At 38.9% G+C, this 15,103-nt stretch overlaps 1 protein-coding gene across 3 annotated transcripts in view; it reads right to left on the bottom strand.

Annotated features, from left to right (window-relative positions):
* Nucleotides 1–3,029: 3,029 nt before the first annotated feature.
* The window catches only part of LOC138167342 (acyl-coenzyme A synthetase ACSM2A, mitochondrial-like), a 38,650-nt gene continuing 26,576 nt past the window's right edge, over nucleotides 3,030–15,103 (bottom strand). For all 3 annotated transcript variants that reach the window (XM_069096063.1, XM_069096061.1, XM_069096064.1), the window contains 6 exons: nucleotides 12,565–12,642; nucleotides 11,895–11,996; nucleotides 10,642–10,769; nucleotides 8,270–8,369; nucleotides 4,976–5,095; nucleotides 3,030–4,309 (listed from right to left, as the gene is read on the bottom strand). In XM_069096063.1, the coding sequence (XP_068952164.1) occupies nucleotides 4,193–4,309; nucleotides 4,976–5,095; nucleotides 8,270–8,369; nucleotides 10,642–10,769; nucleotides 11,895–11,996; nucleotides 12,565–12,642 (645 nt within the window). In that variant the 3' untranslated portion in view covers nucleotides 3,030–4,192. The remainder of the gene's footprint in view (nucleotides 4,310–4,975; nucleotides 5,096–8,269; nucleotides 8,370–10,641; nucleotides 10,770–11,894; nucleotides 11,997–12,564; nucleotides 12,643–15,103) is intronic.

Below are 15,103 nucleotides of genomic sequence, written 5' to 3'. Positions count from 1 at the left end.
CAGCAAATCTACATTTCCTGGCACAATGACATGAACATCAATCATTGGTTTTGATATTCACAGAGAGGAAACCCGGAAATATGGAAAATCCCTTTGCCATGGGCCCTAATAACAACGGTTTTTGCTATTTTTTGCTCCTAACGGGACATACTTGAGCAACAATGACCACAGCTTTGTATGTGCTTGTTTAGGAGGGAGGTATGCAATCATGTGGGGAAATCATAGCAATGTAAATATCACTAAAACTGATAAGCATTACAGTGCCACATGTATTAATTGTAAGGTTTCAGAATGTCATGATAATACTTCTTTAGTGCAATTGCTATTTGTTATTAGAAGACCTAGTATGGTAATGATACCTGTAGAGAGTGAGCATTGGTTTCATTCTTGTGCTGATCATTCTATCGCTCAAATTAATCAATTATTGGGTTCCAATCGAAAAAAGAGGTGTATATCCTATATTGTTGGGATAATTGCTTTAATTACTACTATAGTGAACAGTGTTCCTATGTCTGTATCCATTAGCACTGTACAAAATCAGATAGTGCAAGCTCAATTTTTACATGAATTGTCTGTCAATGTTTCATGAGGATTTTTGTTACAATCAGAAATCAACAAGAGCTTTTATAAAGCAATAAATCAGCTTAGAGATGATTTAATTGCCATAGCTGAGGAGATTGAATTAATGTAAGTTAGACAAAGGTTAATATGTGATTATATATATATATATATATATTTCTGTAGGGTAAACAAACCATATAATGAATCAGAATATAACATAACTTAAATTAGAAATCATCTTAATGGCCTATGGGGTGACCATAACACATCCCTTGACATAAATGATTTAGAGAATTTGGCTCGCCTCATGGATCAAGAAAGTCAGCAATCTCTACAACCAAATTCAGAGGCAAAAAACATTGTTGATTGGATAAAGAGAGCTCAGGGTATATTACCTGGACAAATACAGCAAATAATAAACTTCCTAGGAATAGGAAGTGGTCGTATGTACTTGTTTACCCATCCTTATTTCCTGTTTTTCTCGTATCATTCAACAAGTGGTATATAATGTCCAATTGCATCATTCTGCCCACAGCTTTTTAAAACAATGAGATGGGGGAGATGTAGCGAACTTTCAGAAGTTTCTCAGCTTTGCTAGTGAAATGTTCCCCTTTCCTATATAATTATCTGAAAGGCTACAGGGCAGACAAGCAAGAGGATGTATTATGAAGGGAACGTTTTGGGGTCCCTTGACCTCGCTAGGTATATTCCCCTGTCCTATACAGTTATCTGCAAAGGTTACTGGGCAGATAGCAAGAGGGCAGGTAATCTTTTTTGTTTATGCCTCCAGATATGGTCCCAGAATAATACCCTGGTAAGTAACTAACCTTAAGCAAGGGTAAATAGTGAACAGAATTAAGGGAGGCTCCTTCTATATTATCTGCATTCCTTTGATGTAGGATCTTTCTACATTGTCTGCATTCTTTTGAGGTGTCTACATTCTCCTGGGGGGGGCATAAAATTCTGTGAGCTCCTTGCATCTTTGGCTCTGTATGAAATGGACCTGTAATAAACAGATTATTGATTACACCCCCAACTCATTATTCTCACCGCTGGCTAGTCCACCAACTGTGCTGGCCGCAGTGATATGCTCCAGTAGATTTGGCCCTTTAGGCCATAGTCTTTTTTTTTTTTTTTTTTTGCTTTTTGGAGGGCAATTGGGGTTAAGTGACTTACCCAAAGTCACACGGCTAATAAGTGTGTCAAGTGTCTGAGGTTGGATTTGAATTCAGGTCCTCCTGACTCCAGGGCCACTGCTCTATTCACTGCGCCACCTAGCGGCCCCTAGTCCATGGTCTTTTGACTCCTGGTCTAGTCTGTTACATTTATTTACTTAAAATTGTTTATGTAATATCTAATGATTTCAATGATTGAAGTCTAGAAGTATTATTTCCCTTTAATTCTTACATTTTTTCCATTATTTTCCTTAATGTTTTGGATCTTTTGTTTCTCCTAATGAATTTTGTTACTATTTTGTTCAGTTCAGAAAAGTATCTCTTTGGAGAAAACAGTTAACTGGGGAAAAAATCTTTGCAGCAAATTTCTCTGATAAAGAAGAAATTGTTCAGATTTTTAAGAAATAGAACCATTATTCAGCTAGCAAACTGTCAAAAGATAAGAAAAAGCAGTTTTCAAAGTAATAAATCCAAACTATCAATAACCTTATGAAGAAATGCTCCAAATAACTAATACTTAGAAAAATGCAAATGAAAGCAACACTGAAGTTCCACCTCATACTCTTCAGATTGGCAAAGATGATAAAAAAGAAAAATGGCAAATCTTGGGGAGACTGTAGGAAAAGTAGGCACATTGATGCACAGTTGGTGGAGGTATGAATTGGTCCAGGTATTTGGGAAAGTGATTTTGGTCTATGCCCCAAAATTCTTTTAAACAAATTAGGTACCTTTTGACCCAGAAATACAAGTACTAGGCTTATACCTTGAAGACGTAAGAAGAAAGAAGAAAAAGACCCAAATATACAATAATATTTACAACAGTTATTTTTGTAGTGGTAAAGAGCTATAAACTAAGGGGGTTCCTATTAACTGGGGAATGGCTGAACAATTATGGTATATAATAATAATAGCTTACATTTATATCACCAGGCACTGTGCTGAGTATTTTACAAATATTATGTCATTTGAACTTCACAACAACCCTTTGAAGAAGATACTATTATTATCAACATTTTACAATTGAGGAAACTGAGGTTAAGTGACTTGTCCAAGGTCACACAGCTAATAAGTCTCTGAGGTCAGTTTTGAACTCAGGTCTTCTTGGCTCCAGACCTGGTGCTCTATTACTGTATCCACCAGGCCACCTACCTGCCATATGAATATAATGGAATACTAGTGTGCCATAACAATTATGAAAGAGATCATTTCAGAGAAATCTTGGAAGTCTTATCTGAACCGACAAAGTGAACAGAGCAACCAGGATGATAATTTATACAATAGCAACATCACAAAGACAGTTTTGCAAGACATAAGAACTTTAATCAATTCAATGACCAACCATGATTCCAAAGATCAATGAAGAACCCATTGCCTGATAGAAGGATGATAGACTCAAGATGCTGAATGAGACACATATTTTTGGCTATGGGAGATGTGGGGCTTTTTCTTGCATTACTACACATATTTCTTACAAAGGTTTTCTTTTTTCTTTTCTCTTCAATGAATGGAGAGACCATAAGCAGAGAAAACAAATGCTTCTAATTGAAAAAGAAAAAAAAAAGTACTTCTTTAGTAGTTTGATTTGAATAGCACCATATCTGTTAATTAACTTTGACATTATTGTCATTCTTATTACATTTACAGCATCCAACCACAACCACTGGATATCCTTTAGCTATTTAAGTAGTTCTTTATTTCTTTATGGATCATTTTGTAATTGAATCTATACAAACATTTAATGTGCTTTGCTAGATTTATTCTTAAATATTTAATGCATTTTGTACATGTTTTGAATGAGATCTAACTTTTTTGTTACCTCATGAATTTTGTTCTTATATAGCAATGCTATTGATTTTTGTGGGTTTACTTTGTACATTGCACCTTTTCTGAGTTTATTAATTGTCTTAATTAGTTTCTTTGCTGGTTCCCTAGGATTTTCTTCGTTAATTATAATTTCATTGGGAAATAGGTGTTTTTTGTCTCTTCTTTGCCTATCTATATGCCTTCAACTTCTTTCTTTCCTCTTACTGCTATCACTAGAAGTTCTAGGACTTTTCAAATAACAGCAGGGAAAGATTGCATCCAAACTTCATTCCTGACTTGATTAGGAAAGATTCTGACGTTTCCTCATTGCATATAATACTAACTTTGGGTTTTAGATAGGCACTTTTTATTACTTTAAAAAAGATTACTCAAAGCCTCCTAAGTTTGATCTGAGTTTCTCTTGCCCACCAGGGAATGATGTTCCTGGCTATTATCAATAATTGCTACAGGGACTGTGGAGATTGAGGCGAGTATCATTTTAGTTGAGTTAGTGTCATTTAATGAGCCTGAATCAGTAGTCTAGCTTGATTAGACCTGTCCCAGAATGGGAGCTGAAGTAGGAAAGGTACCCTGTTCCTTTTTTTAATGGAAAACCACATTGTAAAATATCACTGGGATCACATTGTAAAATATCACTGGGATCTGAGGACACCATGGGTCCTAGTTGTTTGTTTCCATTCATCCTTTCGCAGCTGAGCCCGTTGGATTTTTCCACTGATCGTTTTGGGCAGTGCTGAAACAAACTCCACCTGTTTGGGAAAGATGACACATGTTTATCTCTCTCTTTCTTCCTCTCTCCCTCATGAACAGCTTTGTGGGAGAAGCAGTTATACATAGGTCTATGGACATTTCTGAAATTCTAGGGGTCTTCATATACTAGACATTTGTAGAAGTCAAGGACTAGTCTAGATAGATCCCTTGGACAGGGCACAGCATGGTGTCATGTATTACCAGGATATTGTGAATATGGTTTTTGATTTTTGATCAAGTATATGAAGAGAGTCTAGGATTCAATATAAGGGCTCAAGGTGCTTGCAGTGTAAGATATCCATGAATGGATTGGTGCAAACAATATAATAAACTCTTGTCATACAGGACTTAGCTATTTCACAGAATCATATATTAAGCAATACTGGGGATCAAATCATGCCTCTCACATACATGTTGATGTTGTTTCTCCCTAAACAGAAAAGTGATTGGTTGGAATTCAAGGAAAGTCATCAGCTATAGGCCTTACTATTCCATAGACTCAGTACAATGTAATTCATTAGTTAACTCATTATTTCCTCTTTCTGTGTTCTTCAGGAGATTTTGTGGGTCAAAGATACTGACCCCTAAAAAGGAGAGGATGGTAATAGGATGTCAGGACCTGGAGGTGAAAATGACTTTCTTCTACAAACTGAGAGAGGTCTCACCTTTCTGGGATATTTGTAGGGGGCAGTTGAAGTCTTCACATGCTGCTGTAGCTCTCGAATGAGCTCATCCTGGTCATGCAACTCAAACTTAGGGGTCAGTACCACAAATGCCTTCACTACCTATAGGAAGAGCACAGGGTAAGATGAGTTTATTGCTGTTAAGCACAAAATAAAAACATACGGTTGGAAATATTCATCACTCTAATTACAATTAATATCCCTCCACTGGTATCATGTGCCATTATCATGACCACCATCACTACCATCACCACCCACTGTCACTACCATGGTTATCACCACCACGACCATCATAAGTACCATTATCACCATGACTGTCATCTTCACTAATACCATAATCACTAATACCATGACTTCCAGCATCCTGACCATCATAAGTGCCACTATTACCACTACCATCATCACCATCATCCTTCACTGTCACCATGACTGTCCTCATCACGACTCTCTGTCAGCACCACCACCACCACTTCTCCATTATCATCACCATTACGATTGCTATTATTACCACCTTCATTAGTGCCATCACTACCACCAGTGAAAGTGAAGCTAGAGAGTCAAAAGTAGAAGTAGACAGGATCAAATGCTCTTTCAGAGATAGATATCCTTCAAGGGCAGCTCATTAGTAGAACCAGTAAGGACAACAAGATTCTGTAATGTAGGGGGAATAGCTATAGTAGAGAGGAAATGGAATGGAGTAGTTTGGGCAAAGACTAGCATATACTGATTGTATATTTCATTGAGAGTTTCCTGTGTCAACATCATAGATCTGGTCTCAAAAAATTTCTCCTAGGCTAAGTAGAGTTTCCCTTGAATGAGTAAATTAAATATATTATCTAGGAAAGTCTTTTCTTCTTTCCTTCTTGCCTCTCCTTGCTTCATTTTCCCTCTTTCCTTGGCAAGTTTGCTTGTGAAATTGGAACTCGTCCATGTCTTTTAATATAACTTTCCTTGGTGAATGGCAGAATCTCAGAACTGGAGCACTCCTCAGATGCTCTCTTGGTCAAGCCCTAACTAAATGTGACTCATTCTACAGTATATTTGTTAGGTGGTTGCCCAGTCTTTTCTTTTAAAAAAAATTATTTATTTACTTTTAGTTTACAACATTCAGTTCCACAATCTCTTAAGTTTCAAATTTTCTCCCCTTCCCTCTCCTGTCCCCTCCCCCCCCATAGTGGCATGTAATCAAATATAGGTTCTACAAATACCTTCATGTTGAATTTTAGTCATGTTGTAAAGAAAGATTATAACTAATGGGGTGGACAATGAGAAAGAAGGGTCAAAACAAAGCAAAACAAAACAGAAATTAGAGAGAGCAAATAGTTTGCTTCAGTCTGCAGCCTAGTTCTTTCTCTGGATGTCTAGATCCCTTTCCATCATGAGTTTTTTGTAGTTGTCTTCTAACCTTGTATTGCTGAGAGGAACCCAATCTATCAAAGTCAGTCATCACACATATGATGTGTCTGTAGTTGTGTACAAAGTTCTCCTGGTTCTGCTCTCCTCACTCAGCATCAGTTTATATTAAATCTCTACAAGTTATTATGAAGTCCATCTTCTCTTCATGTCTTATAGCACAATAGTATTCCATTGCATCCATATACCACAATTTGTTTAGCCATTTCCCAATTGATTGCCGAGATTTTTCATGGAGCTTCCAGTGAAAAGGAATCCACTGTGCTTGAGGCTGTCTATTCCACTTTTTAAGGTAGCTCTAATCGTTAAGAAGATTATTTTGAAATTGAAGCTAAATTTGCTTTTTACAACTTCCACCTACTGCCCCTAGTGCCAAAGAGCAACAAGTTCAGATAATTTTATAAGGGATAACTCTTCAAATATATGAAGACTATTATATGGGGGGTACTATGGGTGAGAAATATTGAGTTTACAGTTGTATGTGTTGGGTTATGGTTGATGTGTGGTTTAGTTTTGCTTCACTGTCTTTTTCCTCTTTATTTTTAATCTTTGTTAAAAGATATTTCCATGGTAGGAGAAAGATAATAGATATATTTAGCTTTTCAGTTTCTTTCTCTGAAATTGGGTTATTTAAACTCACTGATTCTCATTCTGTTAGTCTGGGCATTTTATGTTTTGTAAATATTCATCTATTTTGTTTAAGGTGTTAGTTTTATTGGCCCATAGTTAAGCAAAGTGGTTTCTCATAATTTCCTTTATTTTTTTCTTCATGAGTTATTTTTCATTTTTGATACTAATAATTTGGTTTTTCTATTTCTTTTAAAATCAAAGCAGCTAATGGTTTATTTATTTTAAAAACTAGCTCCTAATATTAAGTCTTTTTTCTTTAATTTTATCAATCTCTCTCTCTCTCTCTCTCTCTCTCTCTCTCTCTCTCTCTCTCTCTTTGCCTTTTGGAGGGCAATTGGGGTTAAGTAACTTGCCCAAGGTTACATGGCTAGTTTTTTTTGTGTGGGTGTTAAGTGTCTGAGGTCAGAACTGACCTCGGGTCCTCCTGACTCTGGGGCCGGCGCTTTACTCACTGCATCACCTAGCCGCCCCTCAATCTCTTCTTTGATATATTTTGAAATACAGCCAGGTCCTAATTAGAGCAAACAATAAATTCCCCTGAAGTGTTCACATTATTTGAATTCACACTACATATTTCTGTTGGGTTGGAGCTAATCACAATGTTTTATGAAACTTTACTTTTAAATGAATAATGAAAATATAAATACATGTGACCACATCATTGGATACATTATTTACATTTGTGGAACTTAACTAAACATAATATAAGGAACTAAAGACATGAACAAAAACAAGAAAAGAAAATACTTGAAGACTGCTCTTATGCCCTACTTGCCTTTTCTAACTAGTTGTCTGCTTCATGGTCCATCTTCCATCATTCTAACTCTATCTTCCTTCCCTATGCTAGATTTCTGAGACTTAATACTCTTCACTAGAGTCTGCAACCACTCATGATGATTCTCACCATTGCAAAAGATTGCTTTCATAAGGGCATTTTCTGAAATCTGACCCACTTGATTCCATGCATATACATTAAGCCATCCTGGACTCAAGCCATCCCTTGTTATTATGTCCCCTTGTGTTGGTCCTGCCCCTCTTTGAGATGCCATGGGTAGGAATTGTGTCCTTAAGTTCTTTGAGTCCTTCCTTTCTGGCTTCCATGCAGGGCACATCACAAATGGGTGCTTTGTAATCAATAAACTGCTTACACTACAAACGGTGTGTCTCAGCCCCAGACCAATGAAGGCGTTGCTGTGGTCCACCCCTCATGCTCTTCTGCAGCCTGTCTCTTACCTCTCCTTGGCTGGCATCTGGGCTGCTGACCACTGCTGACTCTGCCACAGCTGGGTGTTCATTCAAGACATTTTCCACCTCTGAGGGACCAATTCGATACCTGAAGGAGGAATTGGATTTTCAGTCTACCTTCATTGAAGAGGAAGGGGACCATGTCTTCCATAGCTACAGGTCCCCTCTCCAATCTGCCCTCTGCCTTAGAATAACCTTTTCACTGCCTAGAGTTTCCAGAAGAGATGAGTGAGAAAGTTGTCTATATTGCTATGCTCCAGAGAAACATCATCAGTGACACTCTAACTGTTGCTGTTGGTTGTTTTATCTTATTTAACAGACCCTGATGGCAAAAGAAGACCTTGAGAAGCCATGTAATCATTTGCCTATGATCTTTCACTCTATTTTGAAGACCTTCAGGAAAAAAAAACTTTCTAAAACTTCTCTCAGTCTTTCATTGTAGTAGTGTTTCAACAACCCTTCCTGCCTGAAGCTTCTCTCTCTCTCTCTCTCTCTCTCTGTTTGATATTTAACTACAGGTTAAACTTATTTCTGTCCTCTGTGGGGTCAATGAAAGTTCCTCTCTTTTACATAAAGACTCCTTTTTTAAATTTTTTTGCTTTTTGGAGGGGGGAAGGTAGGGCAATTGGGGTTAAGTGACTTGCCCAAGGTCACATGGCTAGTTTTGTGTTAAGTGTCTGAGGCTGGATTTGAACCCAGGTCCTCCTGACTCCAAGGCCGGTACTCTATTCACTGCTCCACCTAGCCGTCCCAACATAAAGACTCTTCAAAGAACAATTTTGGGTCTAGGTCACCATTTAGATCCACATTTATTCAATGATCCATAATTTACCAATCCTTCTCTTTGGTTTAGGACAAACTATACAGTGTTAGAGAACTTCTGAGATATAGAGGGGACCTTAAGGATCTTGAAATCCAACTTTTTTTTTTAAAGCAATCAGGGTTAAGTAACTTGCTCAAGGTTACATGGCAAGTTATTTCTGGGTGTGGTGCTGAGTATCTGAGCCCGGATTTGATCCAGGTCATCCCGACACTGGAGCAGGTGCTCTTACTCGCTGAGCCACCTGGCTGCCCCTAAGCAATTGGAGTTAAGTAACTTGCTCAAGGGTACACAGCCAGGTATTTCTGGGTGGGTGCTAAGTGTCTGAGCCTGGGATTCGATCTCCAGGTCTTCTCAACACTGGAGCCGGTGCTCTTACTCACTGTGCTACCTGGCCGCCCCTGAAATCCAACTTCTTACATTACAGGTAAAGAAACTAAGGCCCCCAAAAGGGAATTGGTTAGCCCAAGGCTACAGGTATATAATGACAGTGTACAAGTAGAATCTATATCTCCAGTCTCCAAGATCAGCGTTTTTGTGATTCACCCAGTAATTCCTTTTGCCTCACGTTTTCTCAGGTCTAAAGCTACCCTTTGGAGAGCTTCTTACATCTGCAAACATGTTGAAAGCAATGACTTTCATGACTTGTGTCTTATGTTGATGACTCTTGCTCCTCTCTTTGGGGAGAGGATTATGAATTTGTGATTTTGTCTGTGTGGGGAACTTCCCAGTGATAAAACTGCTTCTACTAATGCAGAATGACAACCATTGTGGAATTTATAATTATAAGGAATTACACAGGAAATAGAGAGATTAATGACTGACCAAGATTGACAGCCAGTGTGTTTCAAAGGTCTTAATACTAAATCTTTTGGACTCCAAGGTCAGTTTCCATGTTCCTTTCTGATGGCAAATGAAAAATGTTTATTTGTTTGTTTGTTTATTTTTAAAGCAATTGGGGTTAAGTAACTTGCTCAAGGTTACATGGCCAGGTGTTTCTGGGTGGGTGCTAAGTATCTGAGCCCAGAATCGATCCCAGGTCATCCCGACTCTGGGGCCGGTGCTCTTACTCTCTGTGCTACCTGGCTGCCCCAAATGTTTGTTTTTTTTAAAGTGACCTTAAACTCTGTGTGGCCATATCAGAGGGTCAGTGTCAAAAAAGACTTCTTTATATGCCATCTACATTACCAATATGAATAAAATCTTTCAACCTCTTTTCATAGTAGATTTCTTTTTTTTTAAATGAGTGATTTGATTTCATAGGTATATTAAAATCCACTGAATTTTATGGCATTCTAGATTATGGCTTTAACCTATCCAGTGGTATGTTTAAAGAGTCACTTGAATCCCCAAAGTTTCAACAGATTCAGAATCCTAATGGTTAGAAAACAAAAAGTAACCTGATATCTGTGATGGAGCACTTTTGCCTTCAGGTCTCTTTTGCCCCCAACCAAACTCATGTTCCTTGCAGTACCACCTGGTTCAATCACATCTGAAACCCCAAATCTCCCTCACCACATTTGCCAGAACCAAACTTCACCCTCTTGAGTTGATGACATCATCGGCTCTCCCGAGATACTGGAAATTCCCATCTTTGTCCATGATTCCAAGGTCTCCCGTGCGCCAGAAGTTCCCTGTGATATTGGCAGCTGTTTTCTCAGCATTGTCCTGGTGATCACATTTTGTGGAGAAATTAGTGTTCCAGGAAAGACTGTGCCCAAGCTTGACTGGCACAGCCTGAATGTAACTTTCCCTCACCTCAGGTCAATGGATTGAACTGGGGGAAAGCCTCAGGGATTCCAATTATTCTCTAACACAGACCTGGTTACTATGGATCATTTGTTCAATCAATCCATAAGCATTTATTAAGCACCTACTATGTGTCAGGGACTGACACTGTTAGGCATGGGGGAAAAACAAAAAAGAAAGTCAATATTAGTCCTCAACCAATTAATTGGTTAATCAAAAAACATTTATTAAGCTCTTAATATGTGCAGGCACTAGGAATACAAAGGCAAAAGTGAAACAGTGCTCACACTCAACCAATTAAGCAATTAGGGAGTATTAAGTAAACATTTACTACAGGCCAGGAACTGTACTAGGTACTGGGAATACAATTACAAAAATCGAACAGTTCCCACCCTCAAGGAACTTACATACTCTGGGCATGAATTTGTGGTGTTGATTCTCACCTCAGAGCTCATATTCTCCAAAGGAAGTTTTCTTTAATTATTTCCATCCATTCTTCAACTATCAGCATCCTCCTTGACCTGATACTATTAATACTTGCTTGGCACAATCTCATTTATCTGAAGTGGCAGGGTGGTAAGAGGTATTCTGGAACCTGCTCTGGCTGTGAGGAGTCAGTTGTTAAACTTTCAGTATGAGTACTGACAGCTTGGAAGCACTGACAGCTGGGAAATTGATAAATGCCACAAATTCATTTGAGAGATGAGAAGACTGAGGATTATTGAGTTTTGATCCAATAAAAAGGGTTCTTATAGGTAAATTGGGCAGCAGAAGCAAGTGCTAATCTTTGAGATTAATCCTATCTTGTACTAACTGAGAATTCTGCATTTCTTCCCTGAAATTTCTTGAAGGTCAGAGAAGGAGGTAGGTTAGTTTCCTAGTTAGGTCACCCAAGCACTGAATCTGTGGTCCAAGGGAAGCTAGTCTGTCGCCCAAGTTTCCTATTAGGCTTTTTGGGCTCAGGAGAGCATGACACCTTCATACATTTCCCTATCCTTGTGTGAGCCCCACAGAGGCAGGGAGAGTAGAGAAATGATGCCTTACCACATAGCCAGAGAAGAGTCCAATAGGTTTGATGGGTTTGATTCTGATGCCAATTTCTCCTTCTGTGCCGGGAGGCAGTACATTACCATTCTTATCAATAATCTGGAAAAAGAGTCCCATAAAATGAATATAAGTGAGTGCCACACAAAGTAACCACACATCCCATGCTCCTCATTGCATGCAAATGAGAGATAATGTTTTGGAAGGTGACCTTAAATTGCTTGATCATCTACATTGTAAGACTGGATCAAACCTTCCAAATCCTTTTCCTATTGGATTAAAAAAAACCCAAAAACTAAAAAACACTTGAGGACTCTGTGGCTACATAAATTCACCAGATTATCCATTGTTCCCTATGAGCTGCTTTAGCCTCTCCAATGGTATATAGGAAGGCATTCTCTGATTCTGGCATTTTCGCTAATTTCTTTTCTTTATTTTATACTTCTGGTGTGTAGGTGAGACAGATGGAAGAACTTCCTGACCATTAAAGTTATTGAGTACGATTAAAAGAGAATGAATGCTTTAAAAAACAGTTCCCCTAAAACATCTGCCTTGTAGAGAACTGACCACAAGCAGCTACTCTCTTAATGGTCTGTTCTAGATATGGGAACCTATGAAAAGGAGAGCCCCAATGTCCAAAATGGACCCAAGGACAAAAGGGCCAACAAACCTGGACATCATAACTTGACACTGCCTTTCCCATGAAGCCGGGCTTGCTTTCCTTTGTGCTGGACCTGCAAAGGGTTCCCTGTGAAGTGCACAGTGAAATGGGACAGTGAAATATAGGGAGTCATAGGTGAGGTAGAGGTACTGTTGCTGTCATAGACAGCTGAGCAAAATAGACTCTTGTCCTGTCCAGGCCCACCTGTAAAGTTGGTGAAGTCTGTCTCTTTGGCCTCATTTCCAGTGTCCTCCTCTTGCTCTTGGTCTCCTATCCAGATCCTCACCCTCCTTCCCCCAACTGACCTGTATTGTCCCGTTTGTTTAAAGTCTGACTTTCAGCTGGAACTCACAGTTGTAAATCAATATGGAGAAATCAGCCATGCTTAAGAATTCAGGACTAATTCAGATCAATTCAAGAAACGCTGAAAGACTCAAGGCATAGTGAGGTTGAATGGGCATTGATTGGGCTTGGACAATATTGTCATTATTAGTAGATTAGACCCCAGAAACTGAGTCCAACCCCTTCATTTGACAGACAAGGTAGGTGAATTGATTTGCCCATGTTCATACAGGTGGTAAGTGACAGAAGCAGAATTTAAACCCAAGTCCTCTGATTCTGAAGCCAGTACTCTTTCCTTAGTACATGCTGCCATCTCTGTTTCTGTTGAGGATGATAGTACATGAATCATTGACCTCAAAGCTAGGACCAAATGACAGCACCTTACATGTGTAAAGTGACTTGTAACCATAACATTCTATAAAATATGAATTTTTACCTTTATGGGTCTTTTATGGGCAAAACTCTGTGCTGGAGGCAGCAGTGGGGGGAGGATGAAAAAAACAACAACCCAGGATGTAGTCCTTGGCTCTGACCACCACAACCACATCATGAGGTTCTCAGGCTGTACTCATTCTGCCCTTGGCTCTTTTCCTTACTCCCCAAACGTCTCCACCTCCTGCCTATCAGCCTCACCCCCTTTGCTGCTTGCCAGCTCTCCGTTAGGCATTATTTCTCCCATTGGAAGGTAAACTCCTTAAGTATTGGGCCTGACTTTTTGCTTGTGTTAGCATCCCCAGTATGTAGCATGGTGCCTGACAGAGAAGACCTTGCTCCCTCCCTCCCTCATTTGCTTCCATCCCTCCCTCCTTTCTTCTGCTCCCTCTCCCCACTCTCCCTTTCTCTTTCCTTCTCTCTCCTTTCATACTTTCTTTTTTCCCTTTACTCCCTTCCTCCTTTCTCTCCCTTCCTCCTTTTCTCATTTCACTCATCTCCCTCTCTCAATCCATCCCTTCCTTCCTTCTATCCTTTTTCTCTCTGTCTCTGTCTCACACACACACCTCACTGAGGAGAATTATTCCTTCAGAATTAGATTGGAATAAATGGGAGCTAATGAATTCATGAGAAATCAAGGTGCTGTTAAACAGATCCAAACAAATGAAAGAATAGAAGGTTATGTGAAATATCTCATGGGAAAAACCACTCACACGGAAAATAGATCCAGGAGAGATAATTTAAAAATTATTGGACTACCTGAAAGCCATGATCAAAGTAAGAACCTAGAAATCATCCTCCAAGAAATTTTCAAGGAAAACTGCCCTGATGTTTTAGAACCAGAGGGCAAAATAGAGGTTGAAAGAATCCACCGATCACCTCCTGAAAAAGATCCCAAAAAGAAAACTCCTAGGAATATTATAGCCAGGTTCTGGAATTCCCAGATCAAGGAGAGAATATTACAAGCAGCCAGGAAGAAATAATTTGAATATTGTGGAAACACAATCAGGATTACCCAGGATCTGGTAGCTTCTACACTGAAGGATCGAAGGGCTTGGGATATGATATTCCGGAGGGCAAAGGAGCTAGGATTAAAACCAAGGATCACCTCCCCAGCAAAACTGAGTGTCATGTTTCAGGAGAAAATATGGTCATTCAGTGGAATAGAGGACTTTCAAGCATTCTTGATGAAAAAACCAGAGTTGGATAGAAAATTTGACATTCAGATACAAGAAGCAAGAGAAGCATGAGAAGATAAACAGGGAAAAGAAATCATAAGGAACTTATCAAAGTTGAACTATTTACATTCCTACATGGAAAAATGATAATTGTAAGTTATGAAACTTCTCTCAGTATTAAAATAGTTGAAGAGAATAGAATTATACATATATATATGTCTATATCAGAGGGTATGCAGGCGTATGAATATATATGTGAATGTGTGTATATATGTTTACAAGTATACATAGATAGAGGGCACAGGATCAATTTAATAGGAAGGGATGATATTTAAAAGGTGAAATTAAGAAGTGAGAGAGGAATATAATGAGAGGAGTTGGGGAGAGACAGAATGGGGTAAACTATCTTATATAGAAGAGGCAAGGGAAAATGGTTACAATGGAGGGGAAAAATAGGAAGGCAAAAGAGAATGGGTCAACCTTATTCTCATTGAATTTGGCTCAGGGAGGGAATGACATATACACTAAATAGAGTATCTCACCCTACAGGAGAATAGGGGGGAAGGGGATGAGAGGGGGGATGATGGAAGGAAGGG

The sequence above is a fragment of the Petaurus breviceps genome, unplaced genomic scaffold, assembly GCF_028583685.1.
Source record: "Petaurus breviceps papuanus isolate PSGF00001 unplaced genomic scaffold, PetGlider_PUasm1.0 229, whole genome shotgun sequence".
NCBI lineage: Eukaryota > Metazoa > Chordata > Mammalia > Diprotodontia > Petauridae > Petaurus > Petaurus breviceps.
This window is presented reverse-complemented; position numbering and strand designations above follow the sequence as displayed.